This window comes from Capricornis sumatraensis, chromosome 1 (genome assembly GCF_032405125.1).
Source record: "Capricornis sumatraensis isolate serow.1 chromosome 1, serow.2, whole genome shotgun sequence".
Classification (NCBI taxonomy): Eukaryota; Metazoa; Chordata; class Mammalia; order Artiodactyla; family Bovidae; genus Capricornis; species Capricornis sumatraensis.
This window is the reverse complement of record NC_091069.1, coordinates 95012589-95033257: the sequence shown is the minus strand read 5'-3', so window position 1 is coordinate 95033257 and position 20669 is coordinate 95012589. Positions and strand designations below refer to the sequence as shown.

The 20669-nt window shown below is 52.4% G+C and overlaps 2 protein-coding genes across 2 annotated transcripts; both read right to left on the bottom strand.

Annotated features, from left to right (window-relative positions):
• Positions 1–293: 293 nt before the first annotated feature.
• SMYD5 (SMYD family member 5) lies at positions 294–12005 on the bottom strand. The gene is made up of 13 exons (XM_068974283.1): positions 11910–12005; positions 7907–8015; positions 7030–7169; positions 6462–6583; positions 6003–6072; positions 5304–5408; positions 4482–4544; positions 4207–4277; positions 3780–3886; positions 3341–3397; positions 2459–2553; positions 1719–1789; positions 294–1618 (listed from the first exon to the last, which is right to left on the bottom strand). The coding sequence occupies exons 1-13, from the start codon at positions 12003–12005 to the stop codon at positions 1471–1473; spliced, it is 1254 nt and encodes a 417-aa protein (XP_068830384.1). The 3' UTR covers positions 294–1470.
• Positions 12006–14116: 2111 nt separating this feature from the next.
• Positions 14117–20205, bottom strand: NOTO (notochord homeobox). Its single transcript, XM_068967236.1, has 3 exons — positions 19788–20205; positions 16385–16599; positions 14117–14275 (listed from the first exon to the last, which is right to left on the bottom strand). Exons 1-3 carry the CDS (start codon positions 20203–20205, stop codon positions 14117–14119), a joined length of 792 nt encoding a protein of 263 aa, XP_068823337.1.
• Positions 20206–20669: the final 464 nt, after the last annotated feature.

Genomic DNA, 20669 nt, shown 5'->3' with positions numbered 1-20669 from the left:
GAGGAAAAGCCTCCTCGTTCTGTAGCCTGGTCCTGGGGATCCACACTGGACCTCAGAGGAGCCCTGCTCTTAGACCTGAGAAACATTTGCACAGCAGATATAGACGAGACGAGGGATGGATCCAAACTGGGGAGCTGGAGCTCCCATCTCCTGCCGTCACCTGCTCTGTCCTGTGCATTTTGGCAGCATCCACGTGACTGTTGCCTGCTTGTCAAGCCATCCTCCACAAAGCATTCCTGTAAAGGCCTGTCACCATTCATGTTTTATTGAGAACAGTGGGCAGGTGGGGAGGAGGGGGTGCTGGCTGCTCTGAAGAATTAAGAACCCAATAGGCTAGTCGGGCAGATTCCACCTGATCGCAATCCAGGAAAGGGCCCGTGGGGCGGCACCTGGCCTCCCTGGGATCCCTCAGCAGGGGCATCCGGCAGGCCCCTCAGGGAAGGTGGGCAGAAAAGAATTGCGGGTGACAGGTTACAATTTCCACAGCTTCCAACCCAAGAGCAAGGGGTGGTGCTAATCTGGGGAGGAGGACAGTCAGGGCTAATCTTGAGTATCCAGCCCAGCTCTTCTAGGTTTCTGGAAGACTTGTGTTCCTCTGTGGGGATCCTAAAGATGGAGATTCAGACTAGGAGAGCCCCTCAGTGATGAAAGTTCTAGAAGACTCTAGAACATCCTCAGTTAGGGAGCTGAGACCTTTCACCCCCCAGGTCTCAGCCATGCTGCTAGAGTCCTAAATGGAGGAGGGTAAGAGGAGGGGTGGTGGTCCCCCCCCTACCCCTCCCAAGGGAGGCAGAGACCTCTTCCAGACCCTGTGAGGCTGGCCACTGTACCAGGGCCTAGAGGCAAGGCACAAGCACAGAGATTCTGGGGGAGGGGCTAATCTCTACTCCGCTGATGTCTAAACAGTGGGTGAGGTGGGGAGAGGGGGGTAATCCCCATGGTTCAGGGTTCCCCACAGAGCACCTCAGAGAAGGTGCAGTGGGGCCCAGTTCCCCACTCCTGCCTCTCCAGGCTGTGCCAGTGGTCAGGCTGCAACAGTGGGAGGTAGGGAAGTCGGTAAGGGCATCTTGGCCCCTCTCTCCTTCAGTGGAGTCAGGCTGTTCTCGGGTTGCCACTTTGTTACTGCCCCCCTCCCCGCATACTGAGTTGAGAGGGCTGAAGCCTCAAGCGGATGAGTAAGTGGGGCCATGGGGAAGAACACTGTTAGGCCCTGGCCTTGGTTCCAGCCACTTGCATCCGAACCTCAGGGGGAAGCCAGTTCTGAGCGGCTCAGCGACAGCGCAGAGCCTGAGCCGCGCAGCAGCAGTGTCGAGGCGTGAGGTCCGGCGCGGGGAGAGGGCCTAGGGTCCAGCCTGTCTCACTCTCCGGTAGAAAGAGTGCTGAAATGGGGGGAAGCGGGCGGCAGGAGTGGGCTGTTCCTTCCAGGCCTCTGCTCTGGGGAAAGGCCCAGCACTTCCGAGCAGGGTGGCATCACACATCAGTCATCTCATCCCCCAGCTCGGCATCTTCCGGCTCTCCTTCCTCCTCCTCTTCCTCCTCCTCCTCCTCAGAGGTCATGTTGGGCTCATCGGCCTCTGCCAGACATTTAGGGCAGGAACAGACGAACAGATAGTTCTCCCTGCAGAGGGCGAGGGGGCATGATGGTGAGGGCACAGTCAGGCAGCCACTGGAATGGAGGACCCCAGAGCCCCGCTGCCCACCGCAGCCCCCGCTGGCACCTGAGGATCTTGTGGCGGCTGTGGCGGCTGCGCTCCCGCTGGCAGCAGTCTAAGTAGCTGATGCAGATTTCCTAAGGGGCACGAGAGGTGGGCTGATGGTCTTCTAACAGGTGGGATGTGGGCATCCCCAACCTCTGCCCCGTGTCCAACCAATGCCTCGTCCCCAGGAGCCTGAGCTGCCCTTCAGTGAAAGGGCAGGCCACCCCAATCCATCCCCTTGTGCTCAGAGCAGGGAGGGGACTGTGAGGCTTTGACAGTCTGAACTGGGGGCTATGGTTGGGCCTCAGGCCATGGCCTAGGTCTGTCTGTGGCTGGGGCAGAGGTTATCTTGCCGTGAAGCTACTTGCCCTGAAAGAAGTTTCAAGCAGGCTCTGTGTACCGCTCTAACAGTCAGGACCCCAAACCACATTAGCAACCCATAGTCCAAGCCACAAAGGGCCATTTCCTGTTTGCTTAGAAGCTGCAGATTCCTTGATCAAAAAGTAGCTGGAGACAAGAACTCCACCACACGGTGCTCTTTCAAACAATGCTCTTTCAAACAATGCTAAGGCTTTCTGGAGTTGTTTTTTGAAGTGAGGTGGGGTCAGAGCACACTCACAGGCAAGACTAAGGTCCTGTAGCATGAGGGGATTCAACCCAACAGCCTGAACCTGGGGCTGGAGCCACTGCTGCTCCTGATTCCTGGAGAGAACTGGCCAGGCCTCCTGCCCACCCACCCCCACAGCTACTTGCCCCCTCACCTCTCCTGGCTTAATATCCTCCAGGGCGGTGACATGCAAAAGGAAGTTGTTTTCTGGGAAGGAGGTCTCTGCATTGGGGACACAGCTGTGGTTGCCTGGGTCATGAGAGGCAGGTAATGAGGATTGTTGACTAAGAAAAATAACAGCCTTAACTGTGCAGAGCCCTGGGCCCTGGCTTTCCTTGCTCTCTGATCCCTGCTAGGGCTGCGCAGGTCCTGGGGCCCCGGTGTCCCGTCTCCCTGTCCAGCGCTCTTTCCTGAAGAGCACAAGTCCAGATGGGCTCCCCCATCACTGCCCTGCCCCACCTGCCATGCCTGGCCCTGCTCTTCTCCTCACTGGTCCCCTCAAGCCTCAGCTGTTCCCAGTGTCTCACAAAGCGAGGGACAGGGCTGTGAAAGGGATGCCCGTGCCTGAAACTTAACTCAGACCTGTCTGAGCGGTAACAGCTGGGAGCCTAGTTTGGGAAAGGTAGTGCCCCCAGAGCCTGGGAGGAAAGGTTTGCGGTGAGGAGAGCAGAGGATGGGAGGCCGGGATCTGGAAAAACAGTCTGAACTGGCTCCTCCCTCCATCAGGCGCTGATGAGACTGCCTTCCAGCCTGAGCTCCTCCTGGGTTCTTAGGACGCTCAGGACTCAGGGCAGTGGTGGGACAAGACCCAGGGTTCCCTCTGGAAGAATCAGAGCTCTGTGCCCTGCCTTAGCACCGGGCTTAGCCCACTGGAAAGCACGAGCAGTCCAATAAATGAATGAAAAAATGATATGGGAGACTAAGCAGAAATCCTCAAGCTCAGCCCTAATCCCACTCCCAGACTCAACTCTACCAGAAGGGACCAACAGAGGTGAACTGCAGCATGAGGCTGCGCCTTCTCAATGCCGGGACTCACAGCAGCTCTGCAGCACAAAGAGGCCAGATCCTTCACAGTTAAGAAACTCGCCGGTTGCTGTAAGACAGTAGAATGCAGATGGTATTACGTCCATGTCATAGGTAGGAAAAGGAAACTAGGCTTATAAGGACAGGCATGGCTCCACTGTCTTGCCACCCAGTCACTACCATTTACCTGACAATGCTTCTCTGAGGCACAAGCTTGCTTTCCTATACATGATACCAACGTATAATCCGGCACTCCCCCACCCCCCGCATGAGGCCTCTGCGTGGACCGCAGGGCCATTTCTCATGTATGCCCTGAAGACAGGCATGAAGCATCACACAGGGATTACCTTCCCCAACCTTGAACTCAGAGCTCCCTGGGGGAAGACTGTATCCACCAACTGACTGATGGGGGCTTCCGAAGTCGGGTGAGGCCAAGGCTCCATCTCACCAACCTGCCTCGATGTCCTTGTACAGCTGGTCAATGAAGGCATCCAGCTGCTCACGGTCCTGAGGCTTCAGCTCCAGAGCATCACAGGCATGGACCCACTGGCTCAGGGAGCTGGGGGTCCCAGGCAGCCGTGGTTGGAGAGGAGAAAGACCCAGCTCACAGGGCTCTCCACCTCCAAGCAAGTTAAGTCCATTTCTTTCTCCAGAGAGGGGGTGGGGGTGGGGTGGGTAGGTGTGTCCTTTCCCAACAGACTAAGTGTTCCCAAGAAAGACTCGGTCTGTCTGACCCTCGCCCCTGAGTTTAGTCCAGCATTCTGGCCAGAGTCGCACCCTGCCCCACCCTAGTCTTGAAAGGAGCTGGGCTACTTTTCTCAATCTCCCACCCCAGCCCTGAGGGACAAGTCCAAGAGCTCTGGAACATTCTCTCCTAACCTGGTCCCAATTCCTTGGCCATTGGTCCCAACAAGAGCAAAGAGAGACCGGAATCCATCCGGAGTGAACCACTGTGGGAGAAAGGAGAAGGGCACTCAGTGGGCAGCCACTTGCTCTTCTTCCTGATACAACTCTGTTGAGGAAGCTGGCTGTGAGTCAGTCCCACCCCAACTCCGTAAGACTCGCTTAGCTGTTCCAGGCAGAAATGCTGCCCTGGTTGCTCCCAGAGGGCTGGAGTGACTGGGAGGCCACTGGTCCCGCCTTCCTGCACTTACCTGGCTGAGTGCTTCTTCATAAAGCGCCTCTGTGAAGAGTCTCCGCAGTAGCTCCAGCTGACCCTGGGTTAGGGAAAGCAGGGAGAGGCCTGCAGCCCTGGGGTTTCCCCTTAGCACCCAGGCAGGGCCCAGAAGACCATGTAAGGGCAGGAAAAGGGGGAGCTCTAAAGACTGAGCTTTCCCTGGGGGCAAGGGAAAGCCATGGAGTCCTGATCTCCAAAGAGCCTTGGCAGTCTGCTGGCCTTTTCCAACCCAGGGTAGCAAACCCCAAATTCCTATTTTCTAGCACTTATACCAGCACCACCCTCCAGAGCAGCTTGAAGCTCCCCTCCTTTCCCCAGATTCAGTGCAGGAAGACCTGCCCCAAAAGCCCTTTTACACCTGCCTCTACCTTCAGGCAGCTCCTGCACAGAAGTCTGCTCTCCTCGGGGAGAATGTGTAACTCTTTGATCTGAAGCAAGTGCTCAGTACATGGACAACTAGAAGTCTGTTTCACCCCACTTCCTAACCTGCAGACCCCGCCAACCCTCCATTTTTCATTACACTTGATTTGCCCACTGTTATCTGATCATGGGGTCCTGCCTCCCATATCAGGGCACCCAGCCCCTCCATCCTTGGTCATCACCCCACTTTGCAATTTTAAGTCCAATTAGGTTATGAAGTTAAACAGCAGCAGAAATACAAGTCTCTGAATAGATTTTTGGACCCAGGCACAAACTTCTTCCTGTGACTGGGAAGGGAGCAAGTGTGAAGCTTCCTCCAGGTAGCCATAGACAGCCCAGGCTACTAGCAGGGGTGGGAGGGTCATGGGGGGAGACCAACCTTGAATTTGTCCCCTAGGAGTTTATGGACAATTTCCTCCTCCTCATTAGCAGTTTTATTACAGAACTGGGAGAAGAGCCTGATCCAACGATCCTTATCCTTAGCCTGTAGTGAACAAGTATACTTCAAGGTCAGGTTGATACATGCCGCGCATGCATGTGCACAGAGGGACTCACAGACACCCTCTTCTTTACTGTCACTCCCACCCTTGTGGGAAGTTGGCTGTCATTCCAAAGCCCCAGCCCTCAGAGAAACACCATCACACATCAGATTCTAGGTAGACTTCCCCCCAGCCCTGCCCACATCCAGCCATCTCCCCAGCTGCTGCCAAGCTAGCCAATTCACGACACTTGGGAAAACAGAATGAGGCTGAGGAACAACAATACTAGATAAGGGGTCGGAGTAGCTTCTCTTGCTGTACCTAAAGAGATACGATCCTGAAAAGGTGATGCTTATAAATGGCATGCATGAACTGCTGCTGCACAGGAAGTCATCTCAAAGATCCCAGGCAAGATAAGCCCCCCTCTCCCTGCCAGATTTATGGTTAGCCACTCCTAAGGTTTACACGGCAAGCAGCTCTTCTTTGAGAGGCCCAGAAAGAACTCTGTATCAAAGCCAGTCTTAAAGTAAGAAGGAAACTGAGGCCAAGGGTTGAATGAGGTCAGAATCAGCTTCCTCGGGAAAATCAGGTGGGCTCACCTGTTTCACTGTGGCCACCATCCGGGCCATCAGCATGATGCTTGCAGTCTCAGGCGGGTAGTGAACACTCCTGGGGAGAAAGAAGAAGGTTTGGCCTAGAAATTCCCTTCCCAGTAGCCGAATTCAGGAAAGCCTGGTCTGACTGCTACAGAGAATCCTTCCTACCAATCCCATTCATAACCAAAGAGGGAAACCTACTGGCAAGGACATGGGCAGGATTTTATATCTCTATGGGCTTAATGAGGCTCTTTCTGGGAGTGTGTAAAATGCTGAGGATGGTGGGGCTGGAAGCTCAGATTTAAGGCAGGGGGAATAGGTGAAATGACCTCTGTTTAGCCCGAAGAATGGAGGAAAAATCCAGGGAGTGGTAACTTAAGAAAGATGGCTGCATCTGCTGAGCGCCGTGAAGACAGGCAAGGAGGGAAGGATAAAGGAGAGAAGAGAGGAAATGCTACGTACCTCCAGGCCTCCTGCAGCTTATTGAGAGGATGCGCGGGGTCATCCTGGGAGGGGCCTGGGCACAGGATCTGATGGTATTGCTCAGCTGCGGCCAGTCGACATTCTGCACTGCAGTATGTCACCTGTTGGGGGAGGTGGAGGTCAGCACCCGAGGATCTGGCCTGGGGTGAGGCACAGACACCTGTGTGGCCTCACCTCCTCTAACTTCACTCCTCCCACAAACAGCCCCAGAGCAGCAGTCAGTGGCATTATGGTATTATGAGACAAGGAAGCACTCAGTGCTCTGGGGGCGTGTGAGAGGGGCACCTGCCCCAGGCTTTAAAACCGTGGGAAGAAGAGACTGCTTCTCAGGGACAGGGAGGGGCCCTGCCAGGCTCCAAGAAGAGGGCAAGCTCCCAACAAGCCTGTTTTCTGGACAGTGGGACTGGAACTGGGTGGACGAAACTGGAATAGTAACCAAGCCTTTTCAGTGTCTCCCCTCCACCGGGGCCCCTGAGGGCCATGACCAGGTCCGTCCTCACTCCCGTCTCCCCAGAGAGGACTTCAGCTCGACCCCAGGGCTGCTCACCTGGCAATGGGGACAGCTCTGGTGCAGGTCTTGGCGCACAGTGCACAGCTCGGGGTGAGGCAGAACCTGGCCTGGGTTCCCGGTCAGTCTCTGGGCGTTTTCCTCTGCCTTCTCCAGTGCCCGAAGACAGTGGTCACAGGCTGGGGGAGAGAGCCAGACACGACAGTGTGTCCAAGAGCAAGGGCTGCATTTGCCCTTTCACAGCAATATCCGCAGGGCTAGGACAGCACCTGGCTCATAGCAGACGTTTTAAGGGGTGAGTAAACAAATGACTATGTTAAAGAATGGAATGAATGAATCAATTTCACATGCACTCAAAGATAGATGATACCTTCTTCCCTCTCTGGAGTCCCCACCCCGCCTAGCAGACTCTCCTTGCTTCTCCATGGGACTTAGTCTATGGGGCTCTCCACCCCTCCCCCAAACTGGGCTTTCCCCACATTCTGGAGCTGATAGACCCTCCTCTCACAGATTTTTCTCTAGCCCAAGGAAAGGGTGAAAAAAGCAAGTAGCTGGCAAAGCTAAGAGCATGCTTGTTTCTGACCCCTAATGCAGCCTTTTTTGACCAGGGGTATGTGCTCTCTTCTTGGTGGGGGCTCCACTTTGGCACAGAGCCCTTCAGGATGGCGCTGCGTCCACCTGAGTGACAGGCCTCCTCCAGGATACCCTTTGGAAGAGCTTGTTTGCTACAGGCTCACAGCCCCAGACGGCCTGAGATTAGACAGGGGCATGGTTCTCAGGCACAGTTCTCCAAGAGAAGATGTGCCTTCCCTCCCGACACTGGGAGTCCCAGAGACTGTCAGGGACATCCGTGCTCTCCTCCAGGCGCCAAGGCTGCTAGGCACAGCAGCCTTCAGAGTGGGCGAGATGAGCTCACCTCGGTAGCGATAAAGTGCATTCCAGAGAAACTGCGCAGCCACCAGGGGCCGTTCTACGAATATGGTCTCCCCTTTCCGGATCAACTGTGTGGCAAACAGCCCCTTTCCCTAAAAGGGCAGAGAAGGAATAGGATGGCCATAAGAAGAGGCAGAGGACAGAGCTTCAAGGGCTCCTCCCTCCATGTGCTTCCCTCTTGGCAGAGGCCTCTGCCTCAGGAGGGTCAGTCCTGGAGCGTCGTCAGCCCCCTTCATAACCACGTCCTCCGGAAATGCAGTTCTGCCCTACATTCAGCAGCACATCTTCCAGCCCGTCCAGGGCACAGGGCCTGGGATGGGAAGAGAGCCACCACGTCAACCATTTTGGACTACACAGAGGAGTGTTTTTAGCATGGCCAGAGGTTCATAGCAGGCTGGAGCCTCCAGTACTAGCACGTGGTACAGGGCCGCCTTCTGAGTCCCCACGTGCCCCTCCAGGATCCTGGTCATGATGCTGCTCCTCGGGGTTGCAGAGAAATCCTACACTGTGGGACGGGGAGGCCTAGTTTGCGGGAGAATGTGTCCTACTTCCCTGGTCAGCTCGGTACTCACAGTACCTAGCACAGTACCTGGTGCCCAACAAGCTCTCAGGTGTTGCACTGAAAGGAATGACCAACCCTAGCACCAGTCCTAAGCCTAGCTTGCTGTGAAGCGTTGAGCAGACTGCCTTTTCCATCTGTCTACCACGTGAAAAGCGAGTACTAGAACAGTATCTGCCGACAGTTTCCAGGATGTAACGACACAGCACAGGTGAAGGAACCCCATGCGCGCCACACTACTCAAAATGAGGTGATGGCCTGGCAGCATGGGCATCACCCGGGAGACGTTAGAAACGCACAACCTCAGGCCCCACTCCAGACCCGCCACATCAGAACCTGCATTTTAACAAGACGCCCAGGTGATTCACACGCACGTTAATGAGAAGTCCTGGTCTAAAGCACTGCGGACACCATGTATGGGATGAAAGATGAGAAAACAACTGTTGAATTGCCTTCTCTCAAATGTGCTTCCCTGGTGGCTCAGATGGTAAAGCGTCTGCTTACAAGGTGGGAGACCCAGGTTCGATGCCTGGGTCAGGAAGATCTTCTGGAGAAGGAAATAGCAACCCACTCCAGTACTCTTGCCTGGAAAATCCCATGGACAGAGGAGCGTGGTAGGCCACAGTCCTTGGGGTCGCAAAGCGTTGGACACAACTGAGCGACTTCACTTCACTTCAAATGTAAAAAGGAACTCAGGCGGCAGTTTTAGAACCCAGGCAGTTACTGGCCCAGCTGGGCACTTTTGCCCACTCTACACTTAGAAGACTGGTGCCCCTGCCAACTGCCCCAGTAGTGCCAGTGAACTGTCACAAAGAGGGAGAGAAAGAAAATAACTGAGCCAGCAGTGAAATGTCCTGTCATGTGGCCTCCTGGGTAGCTCCCTGATTCCTTTGAACACTGGCGCTTCAGCTAGGCAGGGGCACCTCCCCGAATCAGAGCAGCAGGCTGTGTAGACCTGGACAGGCCCATGAGCCACAAATCTCAGCCCTGTGAATAACTCTGGGAGCTCCAACAGCACACTAGGGCAGGTGGAACAAAACTGTTGACAAAGCCATGGATGCAGCTTGGTTCTTTCTAGAAGCCCACCTCCACAGTGAGTAACCCCTGCGACCCCAAACTAGCAAAATGAAAACCTGGCCTTCCTCTGTGGGACGCAAAGATACTAGGAACAGGGACCCACATTACTTCTGACAGTCATCAAGCTTGATATTGGATAAGCACTAATCTCTTTCTCCCTCTTTCTGGAGAACCAAATGGAGGAAATATTTAGTAATCAATGCAAAGGGAAGAATCAGAGCTGTTCCTCTATGAAACTATGCATCCCCAAAACATATGAAGTGTTTCAAGAAAAAAACAGCTCTAATTCATATTACCAAGAAGCCCAGAGAGAAATTAATCTGAACCTGAATGTAAAGGGTACAAACTATGCAAAGTTATTTGCAATTTGAAAAGTAAGCTTGTTGTTTTTTTTTTAAAGCTTGTATAATAAAGATTTAAGACTCTAGTAAATAAATTCTTTATTAAATTATTTTCTAGAAAAATATCAATTGCCAAAAGTGAATTCAACAGGAAGGAAGCCAAGACAGGCTAACAAGCAACACCAACACCTGCCTGATGTGCACTAGTACAGCATCTTGGTTGACATTTATCATATTTGATTAGGTTTCTGTTCTGACCAGTCATATCCCTGGCATAGCAATTGGCAAAATTTTGAAAATCATTCTTGCCAATATCCATAGAGGCAACACAGAAAGTGGTCAAAAACTACCCCCACGTGAGGCCCCCAGTCTGTATGGTTTCATAAATCAGCTCTCTCGAACCAAATAAGTAATTCTTATGCTATTTAAACTATTCAATACAGAGAGAAAAAAATGGAGTTTCTCTATTTTACAAAACAAACAAAAAGCCAAGTATAACTCTGAAGTGGTAACCTGAGGAAGATACCATAAAGGAAAAAGAAAAATCACAAACCAATCCCACTTGATGAATACATATGCAAAAAGGATAAGCCATCTTGGCACCAAGTCTGGGTACATGATTCTTCTGCAGCAGCACATAAGCTGCGGGCATAGATAGACAGCGAAGCCAGCTCCTTCTTCCAGAGCTGGGGTTTTGATGGAAGGTAGAACAGGACAACTGGGCAAGGAGAGTGGCTGAACTGATGTAAGAGGGAAGAAGTTTGAAAAAAAAGGAGGAGGTTCAGAGACGCTCTGTTTGCTAGGAGAGATGGAACTGAAACACCATCAAACTGTGAGCCAATGAGAGCACTTGCAGGCCTTAGGGTGGAGATGGAGTTGTGGGCAGCGAGGAGCCCAAGGACACAGGGGAGCTGATTTACTACGTTAAGAGGGGAATGCTCCAGATGCCTCTGGAGTGGAAAGAGGACAATGGAAGGTTAGTTTGGGGACCTGTGTGAATACCATGATGCTGAGAGCAGGAGCCAGATAACTAGAAGGCTGACATCCAGGGCAAGGAGCAAGAATACACACTGCCACTACAAATGATAAATTATTCAACCTCACTAGTAAAGAAATACAAATGAGAACAAAGCAGTATCATTTTGCACATATCAACTAATAAAGATAACCAAGAAAGAAAACACTTAGTGCCGGTGAGAAGAAAAGGATGTGTGCACAGACAACGAGCTTCACCATCTTTGACCTCAGGGATGGAAAACAAGATACAGTATAAGGATCCATAAATGAACAGTTGTTGAGTGAACAGTGGTGCTCCCATGAAAGACTATTACTCAACTCTTAAAAATTAATACCTAAAAGGATTATTGATACTGAAATACATACTGCTGCATCAGAAAGCAGCCTAAAAATATAACTTTAAGATGCACATATTTGCACAAATACAAGTTTGAATGTTTTACTTTTCCTTTCCCTACATGCACTTTCGATTTTTTTCTACACTGAACTTTAAAACACGATAGTAAAACACAAAATGTCGTCCTCTTGATTTAAACTCTTCAATGTTACCACGGGCTTCAGTCCAAATTCCTTAGCACTCCAAGACCCTTTGTGATGTGTCCTGGCCTCTCTCCACAATCCCCCCACCCAAATCTCACTCAAAGTTCCTTGATGGCCCACGCTTTTTAGCACCGCAGCTCCCGCTGCCCGGCACATCCCGCCCAACAGCTCCCAGGATCCAGCAGCAATATCCCCAGGCCTGGCGCTCCAAAAGCCCGGTTCTACGGGAGGAAGGGGCGCGCACGAAGACTCCGCGGGCCCCGGCCCACCGCGTGATGGCCCTGAGAGCCTGCACACGGGGACCGACACGGAGACCCCCGGCCGCGAGCCGGAGCGGGACAGCAGTGTCCGAGCGGCAGAGGAGCCTCTAAGCTGCAGGTATGGTGTCCCGCGCGGCTGTCTCCAAGGCCGGGCTGGGTGGGGGACCCCGGCACGATTCGCCGCGGCCTCACCTTGGCGCTGCTCACGAACCGGACTTCCACGGCGACCCGGGCCGGGCCCGCCACGCCCACGCAGAAGGAGAACACGTCGCACATGGAGGCCGCCATCTTGGGCGTACCTCCGCCTTCTGACCCTTGACCCAGCCTCGACCCGGGAGGCCCCGCCCCCTAAGGCCCCGCCCCCAGCGTGCGTGTCCGTGAGGCTGTGCGGGTTAACGCGTGGGTTTGCGCACGAGTTTTTGAGCGATGTGCGTGTAGGTCGAGTGGTTAGTTGACTGGGTGTAGCTGGCCTGCCTTTGTGCTTTTACATCTGTGCAGTTTTGCCTCTATCTTCGTGGCCAGTACCAGAGTGTGTGTGTGTGTCGTTTTGATGTGCGTGTCTGTGTCTGAATTCGTGTTTGTGTCTGTTGTCTCTGCTTCTCAGTGGCCGGTCTTGTCAGTCGCTCTTTGGACTCAGCCTAAAGGGAAGAGCTAGCTTACCACTCTTAGCCAGCCTACGAAGTCCAGCGCAAGATTTCCTATTCCCCCAGGCACTCTGGCAGGGGACAGACAGTCCTATGAAAGATAAAGCTGAAAGTGTGTCTTACTCAGACGCTTCAGGGGCAGAGGGACCTGTAGCCTGGGGGCGTGCTGGAGGGTCTAAGGACCGTGATGTTGTATACAGAAGTGAGTCTGCGTATGCAACTGTCCTGACTATGGGAGAGGGGTATGGTCTCTCGCTCAGGACTGACCTGTAGCATCTGTCCCCACAGCCAGGCCTGACCCCTGTCTCTCATTTTGTTCCCTCCTTCTCCCATTGATCCTGTGCTACTTGACATAAGACCTGTGTCTACATCTGCTGTGGTCTCATGGTGACATTTAGGGATTGGATAGAGCCGGGTAACTGCTGAATAGGTAACTGGTGATTTTTTAAAAACGGGAGCCAACATTTCCTGGAAGAGACACCTGCCGCTGTGTTCCTTTAATAGAGTTGACTGGATCCAGCTTTAGGAAGGATTTCCTGGAAGACAGGAACAGAAGGCTCTTGAAGCTGGACCGTGGCCTCCCCCTTCCCTCCAGCTGCAGCCTGGTATCCTCGAGACGATGGTCCACTGCCTCAGGGACAGATAGTTTTCCAAGGACCGCTGCTCCCTACCTTTTATCCCTCCCTCAAGAACTCTGAAGAGCAGCGTGGACCGTGCCCTCTCTCACCACCAGGTGGCAGGGCACACCTCCTTCCACCAGCTCATCGCAACACCCTGAAGTCATCCTGTATTCTAAGGGAATACCCTCAACAGAGGCCCGCCAGGAAATGTGAAGTGCTAGAGAAATTAGCTCTGGAAATGTTGGTGGCGGACTTCACAAGGGGAGGCTATAATATACACTTATTGGAGAGAAACGGAGTGGTTCCCGGGAAGGAATGGAAGCCATGAGAACTGGTTGTGAAGGGGTTGGGGTAATAATACAGCAGAGTTTATGGTCAAATGCCAGTTTTGGCAAAGGCACAGTTAAATCTCTCCACTCGATATAAAGATGGCTAGGGGGTCAAGTCGAGTAGCTAGAGGGAAAAAGATGGTGTTCAGGATAGCGTGTCTGCTCCAAGGGGGCAGCTGGGCCTGAGTTCCTTCTATGAGTGGTAGCAGTTCAGACAAAACTAAAAACCTTCAGGAAATTCTGTGAGAGGAAGTGGGCTAAATGGTCTACCCTTCCTTCTTTGCTCTCAATTTTACCATTTCCAGTGGGAAAGAGTCTGCAATGCCCAGCAGCTGATTCAAGGAGGCCCTCTCTCCTCTACAGCCAGGTCAGGCAAAGATTACTTTCTGGAGAGGCCAGGGCTGAGGTAATACTCCCACAGGTGAAGGAGACCTATAAGCCTTGGTAGTTACTGCACACTTAGTGCTGAGCCTGGCACACTCTTAAATGTTTTACAGACATCATCTCAGCCCTGGGAGGTCAAAGTTATCAACATACCCATTCTACAGGTGGGGGGGGGGGAACCTTCAGAAATTCAGTAACTTGGCCAAGGACATAGCTGAAGGCCAAAGTCTGTACCTGTGACTATTTGCATTATTACAGTTCCCAGGGGTCAATACAGAAAAAGAGGGCTCCTGCTTTACAGTTCAGATTCTCCTGGTGCCCTTTGACCTGACAAGCTCTTCATTAAGAATTGAAACAAGGAGGTCCGATGGGTGCTTCCAGGAAGAACTAGCCCAGCCTGGACTGAGCCTTTGTTGCAGTCCTCAGCTGTCCACTCCTGACTCGGCGTCTTCTCTCTGGATACTGGTGTCAGAGCTGCTGGAGGGCTCATCTGGGGAGGCAGCCATGGCAGATGCAGCTGGCAATTTCAGCTTTTGCTGCTTCTGATATTTGACCCTTCGGTTTTGGAACCAGACCCTCACCTATAATTGAGGCAGTGAGAAGAGATCAGAATGTGACCAGCAGTTTCCACTCCATCCCCCATTCCCACAGTGCCCACTCCTCTCTGAAAATTTACTCTTCATTCTAAGGGAAGCACACCCTTCCCTCTAATTCCAGTACCACTCATTCACCCAAGTATTTACTGAGGTCCTGATCTGAAGTCTGGAGAAGGAAATGGCAACCCACTCCAGGATTCTTGCCTGGAAAAATCCCATGGACGGTGGGCTACAGTCCATGGGATTGCAAAGAGTCGGACACGACTGAGCATCTGTGTACTGGCTTCACTTTAAACATCCACATCTGAGGCAGTGCTGGCCCTTCCCAGGTGATGGTGATAATAGTGAAGTATGAGCTCTGCCCTCACGGAGCTCACAGTCTAGTGGAGGGAGACTGAAAACAAACATGGAAACAAATATCTAAACACAAATGAGGGTACAAATAGGAGTTTGAGCCTCCCTGAAGAACCAGCACTTAAGCTGAGGCTCAGAAGATGAGAGGCCTGCCTGATGGGGACAGAGAAAAGCAAGCCAGGGCAGGGGACTCAAGCTTGGAGTGTCTGAGGATCAGAAAGGAGGAAAGCATGGCAGACACATCTGAGAAAGGGGAAAGCAAAGGAAGAGAAAGTGGAAGAGGTCAGTGGGGACCAGATCTCCCAAAACTGTGAAGGCCATGGATTAGAAATGTCACTTTCGAGTTTTTCAGTGGGATGTGACATAGTCCTATTTACATCAAGTACATTGCAAATCTGGCAGTGGGTGAAGAATGGATAAAAGCAGATTTGAGGAGACAGCTGGGGAGACTGTTGCAGTGATCCACCAATAGTTGGGGTTGCACACTCCCTTCCCTGTATCATGAGAAGAACGGTCCCATTTGAAACTGGTGGCAATGGGAGAAAAATGAAGTGATTCCAGTTGTATTTTGGAGGTAGAGGTGAAAAGGCTGGCTGGTGAATTGGAATTGGGAGAGAAAAAGGAATCTAAGATGACTGAGTATCTTAGATACTCAGATCTAAGTATCTGAACTAGATTCTTGAGCAGCTCGGTGGACAATGATGCCATGTGTGGGGAAAGGGAGAGATTTGGGGGGGGGGGGATCAAGAATTGAGGTTTTGACTTCTTAAGTTTGAAATGGCTACCCACAAGACACCCAAGTGGAGGCCCCAGGAAGGTAGTTAGACGCACAAGTCAGAAAAGAGGGGTGGGTGGAAGATACAAAGTAGGGAGTCACTGGCTTACAAATGGTATTTAAAACCCATGGGGATAGATTAAATCAGCTAGGGAAGAAAATTTGAGGCCACAAAGAGAAGAGTTGCCTACAAAGGGAACCGAGAAGAAGGGACTAGAGGGCTTGGAGAAAAACCAAGAGAGTGTGGTGTCTGGAAGCCAAGAGAACTGTGGGTTTCAAAACAGAAGGAGTGGTTGATTGTACTGAGTGGTGGGGTAAGAGGAGGGAAGAAAGCATATGGTGGCTTTGGCAACATGGAGGTCATTAGAGACCTTGATGAGAAGGTTCAGTGAAATGGCAGAATGAAAGAAATCACACTGCAGTGAATTAAAGAGTAGATGGGAGGTGAGGACATGGAGAGAACATAGCCAGTTCTTGAGAAATTTGCCTGTGAAAAGAGCAGCTATAATTCAGTAGCCAGAGGGGAATATGGGGTCAAGAGAATGTTTATTATTTTTAATATTTAGTCTCTTGAATACCAACTTAATTTCACTGTCAGCTCCTTATTTAGCATGGAAACATTATATTATAAAGTTCTAGATTAACACGTGTTGTTTCCATAATGTGATTTCAAATAGGACTATATTTCTCATCATATAGAGAAGGGAGTGTGCCAGGGGTTAGGGCCCATATCCCCTGTCAGCCTGGCACAGAGAAAGAGGCCCAAAAATTCCTCGCAGCCCCGACTCAGGGCTTTTTGAGAGAGTAGTAACTGTCCTTAGATGCAGCCCGAGCCCCACAGGAGTCCCTGCTCTCACCTGGCTCTCTGTCCTTAGGTGTAGCCCGGGCCCCGCGGGAGTCCCTGCTCTCACCTGGCTCTCTGTCCTTAGGTGCAGCCCGGGCCCCGCGGGAGTCCCTGCTCTCACCTGGTTCTCTGTAAGCTTGAGCTGGGCTGCCAGCTGGGCTCTCTTCTTCCCCACTATATTGTGCTGCTTTGCAAACACTTTCTCCAATTCTTCCAGCTGCTCCAAGTTAAACATGGTTCGAATCCTCTTTTGGGATCTCTCAGTGTCCTGAAGGTCCTGAGCTTGGGCCCAGTCTTGGGGATCCCAGAGGCCTAGGCAGTGAACCAGCTCCAAGCCTGAAGAGCAATTAGCAGGAGGAAAGGTTAGCCGTAATCCCCTACCCTGTCGTCTTGGAGGAGAGAGACAAACTCACAGCTCCACTGCCCTGTCTTACCCTTGGCCAGGTAACAACACAGCAAGAAGGTAGGGTGGGAAGAGACTGCGCAGAAATAAAACAATTGAAAAAGAAGGACATGGAACTCTGCTCAATGTTATGTGGCAGCCTGGATGGGAGGGGAGTTTGGGGGAGAAGGGATATATATGTTTATGTGTGGCTGAATCCTTTCACTGTTCACCTGAAACTATCACAACATTGTTAAATGGTTATACCCCAATACAAAATTTAAAAACAAATTTTTTTAAAAAGAAGGGACAGTGTTGTGAGACTGCTTTGGCCTCCATTAGTCAGGTTAGTGGCATAATCTCTGGCCCTAAGAGGAGCTGCCAAACCTCCATCTCTCCTTTCCTTGGCTACTTCAGGAAAACCCTATGAGATGAGCGGAGAAGGGACCCCCTTTTGAACAAAGAGTGAAGGTTCATCTTTTCTGTTCATTCAAATTTTTGAATGTGTACTATGATTCAGGCATGGTTCCAGGACAAAACAGAGAATCCCTAACAGCAAAAAAAAAAAAAGGCAAATAAGTAAAATATTGAGTATGTCAGAAAGTGATTCACACTAATAAGAAGAATAAAGCAGGGAAGGACAGTGTGTGTGTGTGGGTAGGTATGAACATCTTGGGAAAGGGTAGCCACCTCACTAAGGTGACACTTGAATAAGGCCACTATGTACAGCTTGTATCCTGAACACTGGTACCCAGCTGAGAGGGTAAGTGGAGTCTGAAATTCTGCCTGCTCTTTGCAAGCCTGTTCTTCCTCCCTGACAAGGTGTTGTGTTTGCATGAAGTTAGGTGGTGCCCTTTTCTAAAGCACATAAGGGTGCTATTCATAGAGCCGTGGGCCAGCAGAGATGCAGATTGGTCTACCAGGGGCAGTACCTGACTCATAACTCCAGAGGAGTGAGGAAGTAAGCCACTGGGCTAGCTTGGAGGAAGTGTTCCAGACAGAGTTTTGGCAATGCAGTGCTAAGACTCCTCAGGTCCCACTAACCTTGGGGAGGGGCTCCAGGGCTGCTAGCAGACAAACTGCCGCAGTGACGGGAATGAGGTCTGGCTGCCTAAGACCCCAGCCACTGGGCCCAGCTGGCTTACATAAGCATTAATAGCAAAATATAAGAAATCATCAATGGACCCAGATTTAAAATATGGTATATTCTTGCAATGGACCGTTCTGTGGCATACAGAAGCTCTGTGTGGACTTATGAGGAAAAATCTCTGATACACGGTCAAATAAAAGGAGTAAGGTGCAGAGCAGTGTGTCTAGTATGGGGGGGTTAGAAGAATGCATGTGTGTGTATATATATATATATATGCATGTATTTTCACAAATACACATGTGCGTGAGCTCGGACGGTAAAGAATCTGCCTGCAATGCAGATACCCAGGTTCTATCCCTGGGTAGGGAAGATCCATTGGAGAAGGACATGGCAACCCACTCCAGTATTCTTGCCTGGAGAATTCCATGGACAGAGGAGCCTGGAGGGCTACAGTCCATGGGATCACAAAGAGTCAGACACGACTAAGCGTTTAACACACACGTGTGTCCAAGTATTAAATAGTATAAAAGGCACTGGAAGAGTAAAGAAACTGGTGTCTGGCTGCCTGGGGGTGGGGAGAACCAGGTGGCTAGGGGAAAGGAACGGTAAACTCTTCTCCATACTGTAACTTTATAGTTAACATTTTGAAGTTTGATTGTGTGGCTGTAATACCCGTGCAAAAACCAGCGAGGTGTTTCCCTGGTGGTCCAGTAGCTCAGACTTGGTGCTCCTGGTGCAGAGGGTCTGGGTTCAATCTCTGGTCAGGGAACTAGATTCCATGCTGAAACTAAAATATCCCACATGCCTCAACTAAGACCTAGCACACCCAAATCAATCAATCAATATGTATATGTAAAAAACTAACTTGAAAATGAGACAACAGTAATACAGAGTAGAAAGTTATAATTCAGACCTCAGGTGTGTGGGGACGTTAGAAAAAGGTGGCTTGGAGTGAGGGCTGTGGCTCTCATGAAAGTGAAAGTGTTAATCGCTCAGTCATGTCCAACTCTTTGCAACCCTGTGGTCTGTAACCCACCAGGCTCCTCTGTCCATGGAATTCTTCAGGCAAGAATACTGGAGTGTGTTGCCATGCTCTTCTCCAGGGGATTTGTCCCAATTCAGGGATCGAACCGGCATCTCCCAATAGCAGGCAGATTCTTTGCCATCTGAGCCACCAGAGGTGGCTCTCATTATGTAGAAAGAATTTGGAGAGTGTTTGGGAGACCAGGGTTTCTCTCCCACATGGGTGGGAGGAATGCCCAGCTGAAGGGAGGTGAGGAGACACAGGGTTGGGGGAACCCAAGAAAGACTGTCTTACCAGGATCTTGGTTTGGGTTGATAAGGCTTGCACTAAATTTGCTCTTGTTTCCCTCATGGGAGCCATGGGGATGCATGAACCAGATAGCCAAAAATGGTAAAAGCTCATATAGGTGGATGTTAATACTAAAGGAGAAAATTACCCCAGTGGCTAAAGTCTCATGCGGATTTAAGTGACTGTGCTCCAGGGCCCAGAGCCCCAGGGAACCATTCTAAGAGCTGAAGGAACCTGGCTTAGAGCAGTGAAGTGCAGAAGCCAAGCTCACACAGAGGTGAGCAGTGGAGGCTATAACCCGGTCGGCTAACACCCAACGGCTCCTCCCTCTCGCTGAAGGGTACCAGTAGCAGCTGCTTCTCCGGCTGAGCTGGCCGCGCTGCTCCACCAAGCGTTGTGTAAAGCAGGTGTGGCAGGGAGCAAGGGCCTCTCCCACTCCCTAGTCCAGGGAGGGGCCAGGGTGCCTGCAGCCCTGCGCCGATCCTGGTTGTCCGAGCCGCTCTCGGCCTGCCTCACCTTCCTCTCTGCACACGTACCAACCCACCCCGCGACACACACACTTTCCCACCTCAGCAGCGGGCCGGATAGTCTCCCACCCGGTCTGGGGCCCTCTCTCCTCCCGGTATCACCTGCAGGGTCAAGAGTCATAAACTTGACATCCACGCCAACCACGCGTGGCTCTCAAACTTGCGGACTTCTCTATTCTGTGCCCACCGTCGCGGCCGTCCGCTCCCTCGTACCTGTGACGCTGAGACCCTGGAGGCCGCAGAAGTGGGAGGCGAGGGGCCGCAGCGCAGGGGGCTGGGGGCACGGCTGGTGCAGCCCCGCGCTCAGGCAGGCGGGCAGCCACGTCGGCGGGCACGCCCCGGGCAGAGCCTGGGCGGGAGGCCTGGAGGGCACGTTCCAGAGGGCCCCGTGGGCGCCAGCGGAGACTGACAGCGGGGAGGTGGTAGGCGCGCGGGGGTCAGGTCTGGCCAGGATGGCCTCAACGGAAAAGGAGGACGCGAGGCGTCCGGGCGCGCGGGGTGGGCCTGGATTTGCAGAGCCAGGCGGCAGGGCGGGGGACGCGGGCTCTGGAGAGCGGCTGGAGCGCTGGAGCTGGACCCCGGCGCCCGAAAGAGGGAGCGGCCGGCAGTCCCGCGGCCCGGGGCTGGGCATGGCGCGGCCCTTGCTCGGAAGGGCCCAAGAAGGGGAGCTGGGGCCTCTGGGCTGTGGGCAGCCCGGGAGGCGCGGGAGGACACCTGCTTTAAATAAGGGAGCGAGCCTTGTCGGCCAGGAACGGTCACAGCTGTCTCCCGCGGCTCTTAAATTGGACAGGGCGGGGCCGAGCTGGCCAGGCCTTTCCTTCCCATCGCCCAGGTGGGCGCCACCTCCCGCGGGCAGGACCCCCGCGACGTTCCAAAGCCCCGGGCGCCTTAGCACCCTTCCTCCTTCCTCGTAAAAAATATCCCCATCCTGTGCAGTAGGGAAAAGGACCCTAAACTCACGGTAGCTTGCTGGTGACCCCAGGCGAGCCACCCTGTAGTGCCGCGACTTTAGGTTTTGGCTCATCGGCTCACTGTCTTTGAAAGCCCTGGCCACATTCACCTATGACTGTGCAAGCCCTTAAATAAAAAAATAAA

Coding starts and splice junctions, on each gene's coding strand:
- NOTO (XM_068967236.1), bottom strand. CDS start 20,205: ATGCCCAGCCCCGGGCCGCGGGACTGCCGGCCGCTCCCTCTTTCGGGC. Junction 16,600..19,787: donor CCAGGGTCTCAGCGTCACAG/GTACGAGGGAGC, acceptor ATTGCTCTTCAG/GCTTGGAGCTGGTTCACTGC. Junction 14,276..16,384: donor TCAAGCTTACAGAGAACCAG/GTGAGAGCAGGG, acceptor CCTCAATTATAG/GTGAGGGTCTGGTTCCAAAA.
- SMYD5 (XM_068974283.1), bottom strand. CDS start 12,005: ATGGCGGCCTCCATGTGCGACGTGTTCTCCTTCTGCGTGGGCGTGGCG. Junction 8,016..11,909: donor GGTTCGTGAGCAGCGCCAAG/GTGAGGCCGCGG, acceptor CTGCCCTTTTAG/GGAAAGGGGCTGTTTGCCAC. Junction 4,278..4,481: donor ATGAAGAAGCACTCAGCCAG/GTAAGTGCAGGA, acceptor TTTCTCCCACAG/TGGTTCACTCCGGATGGATT.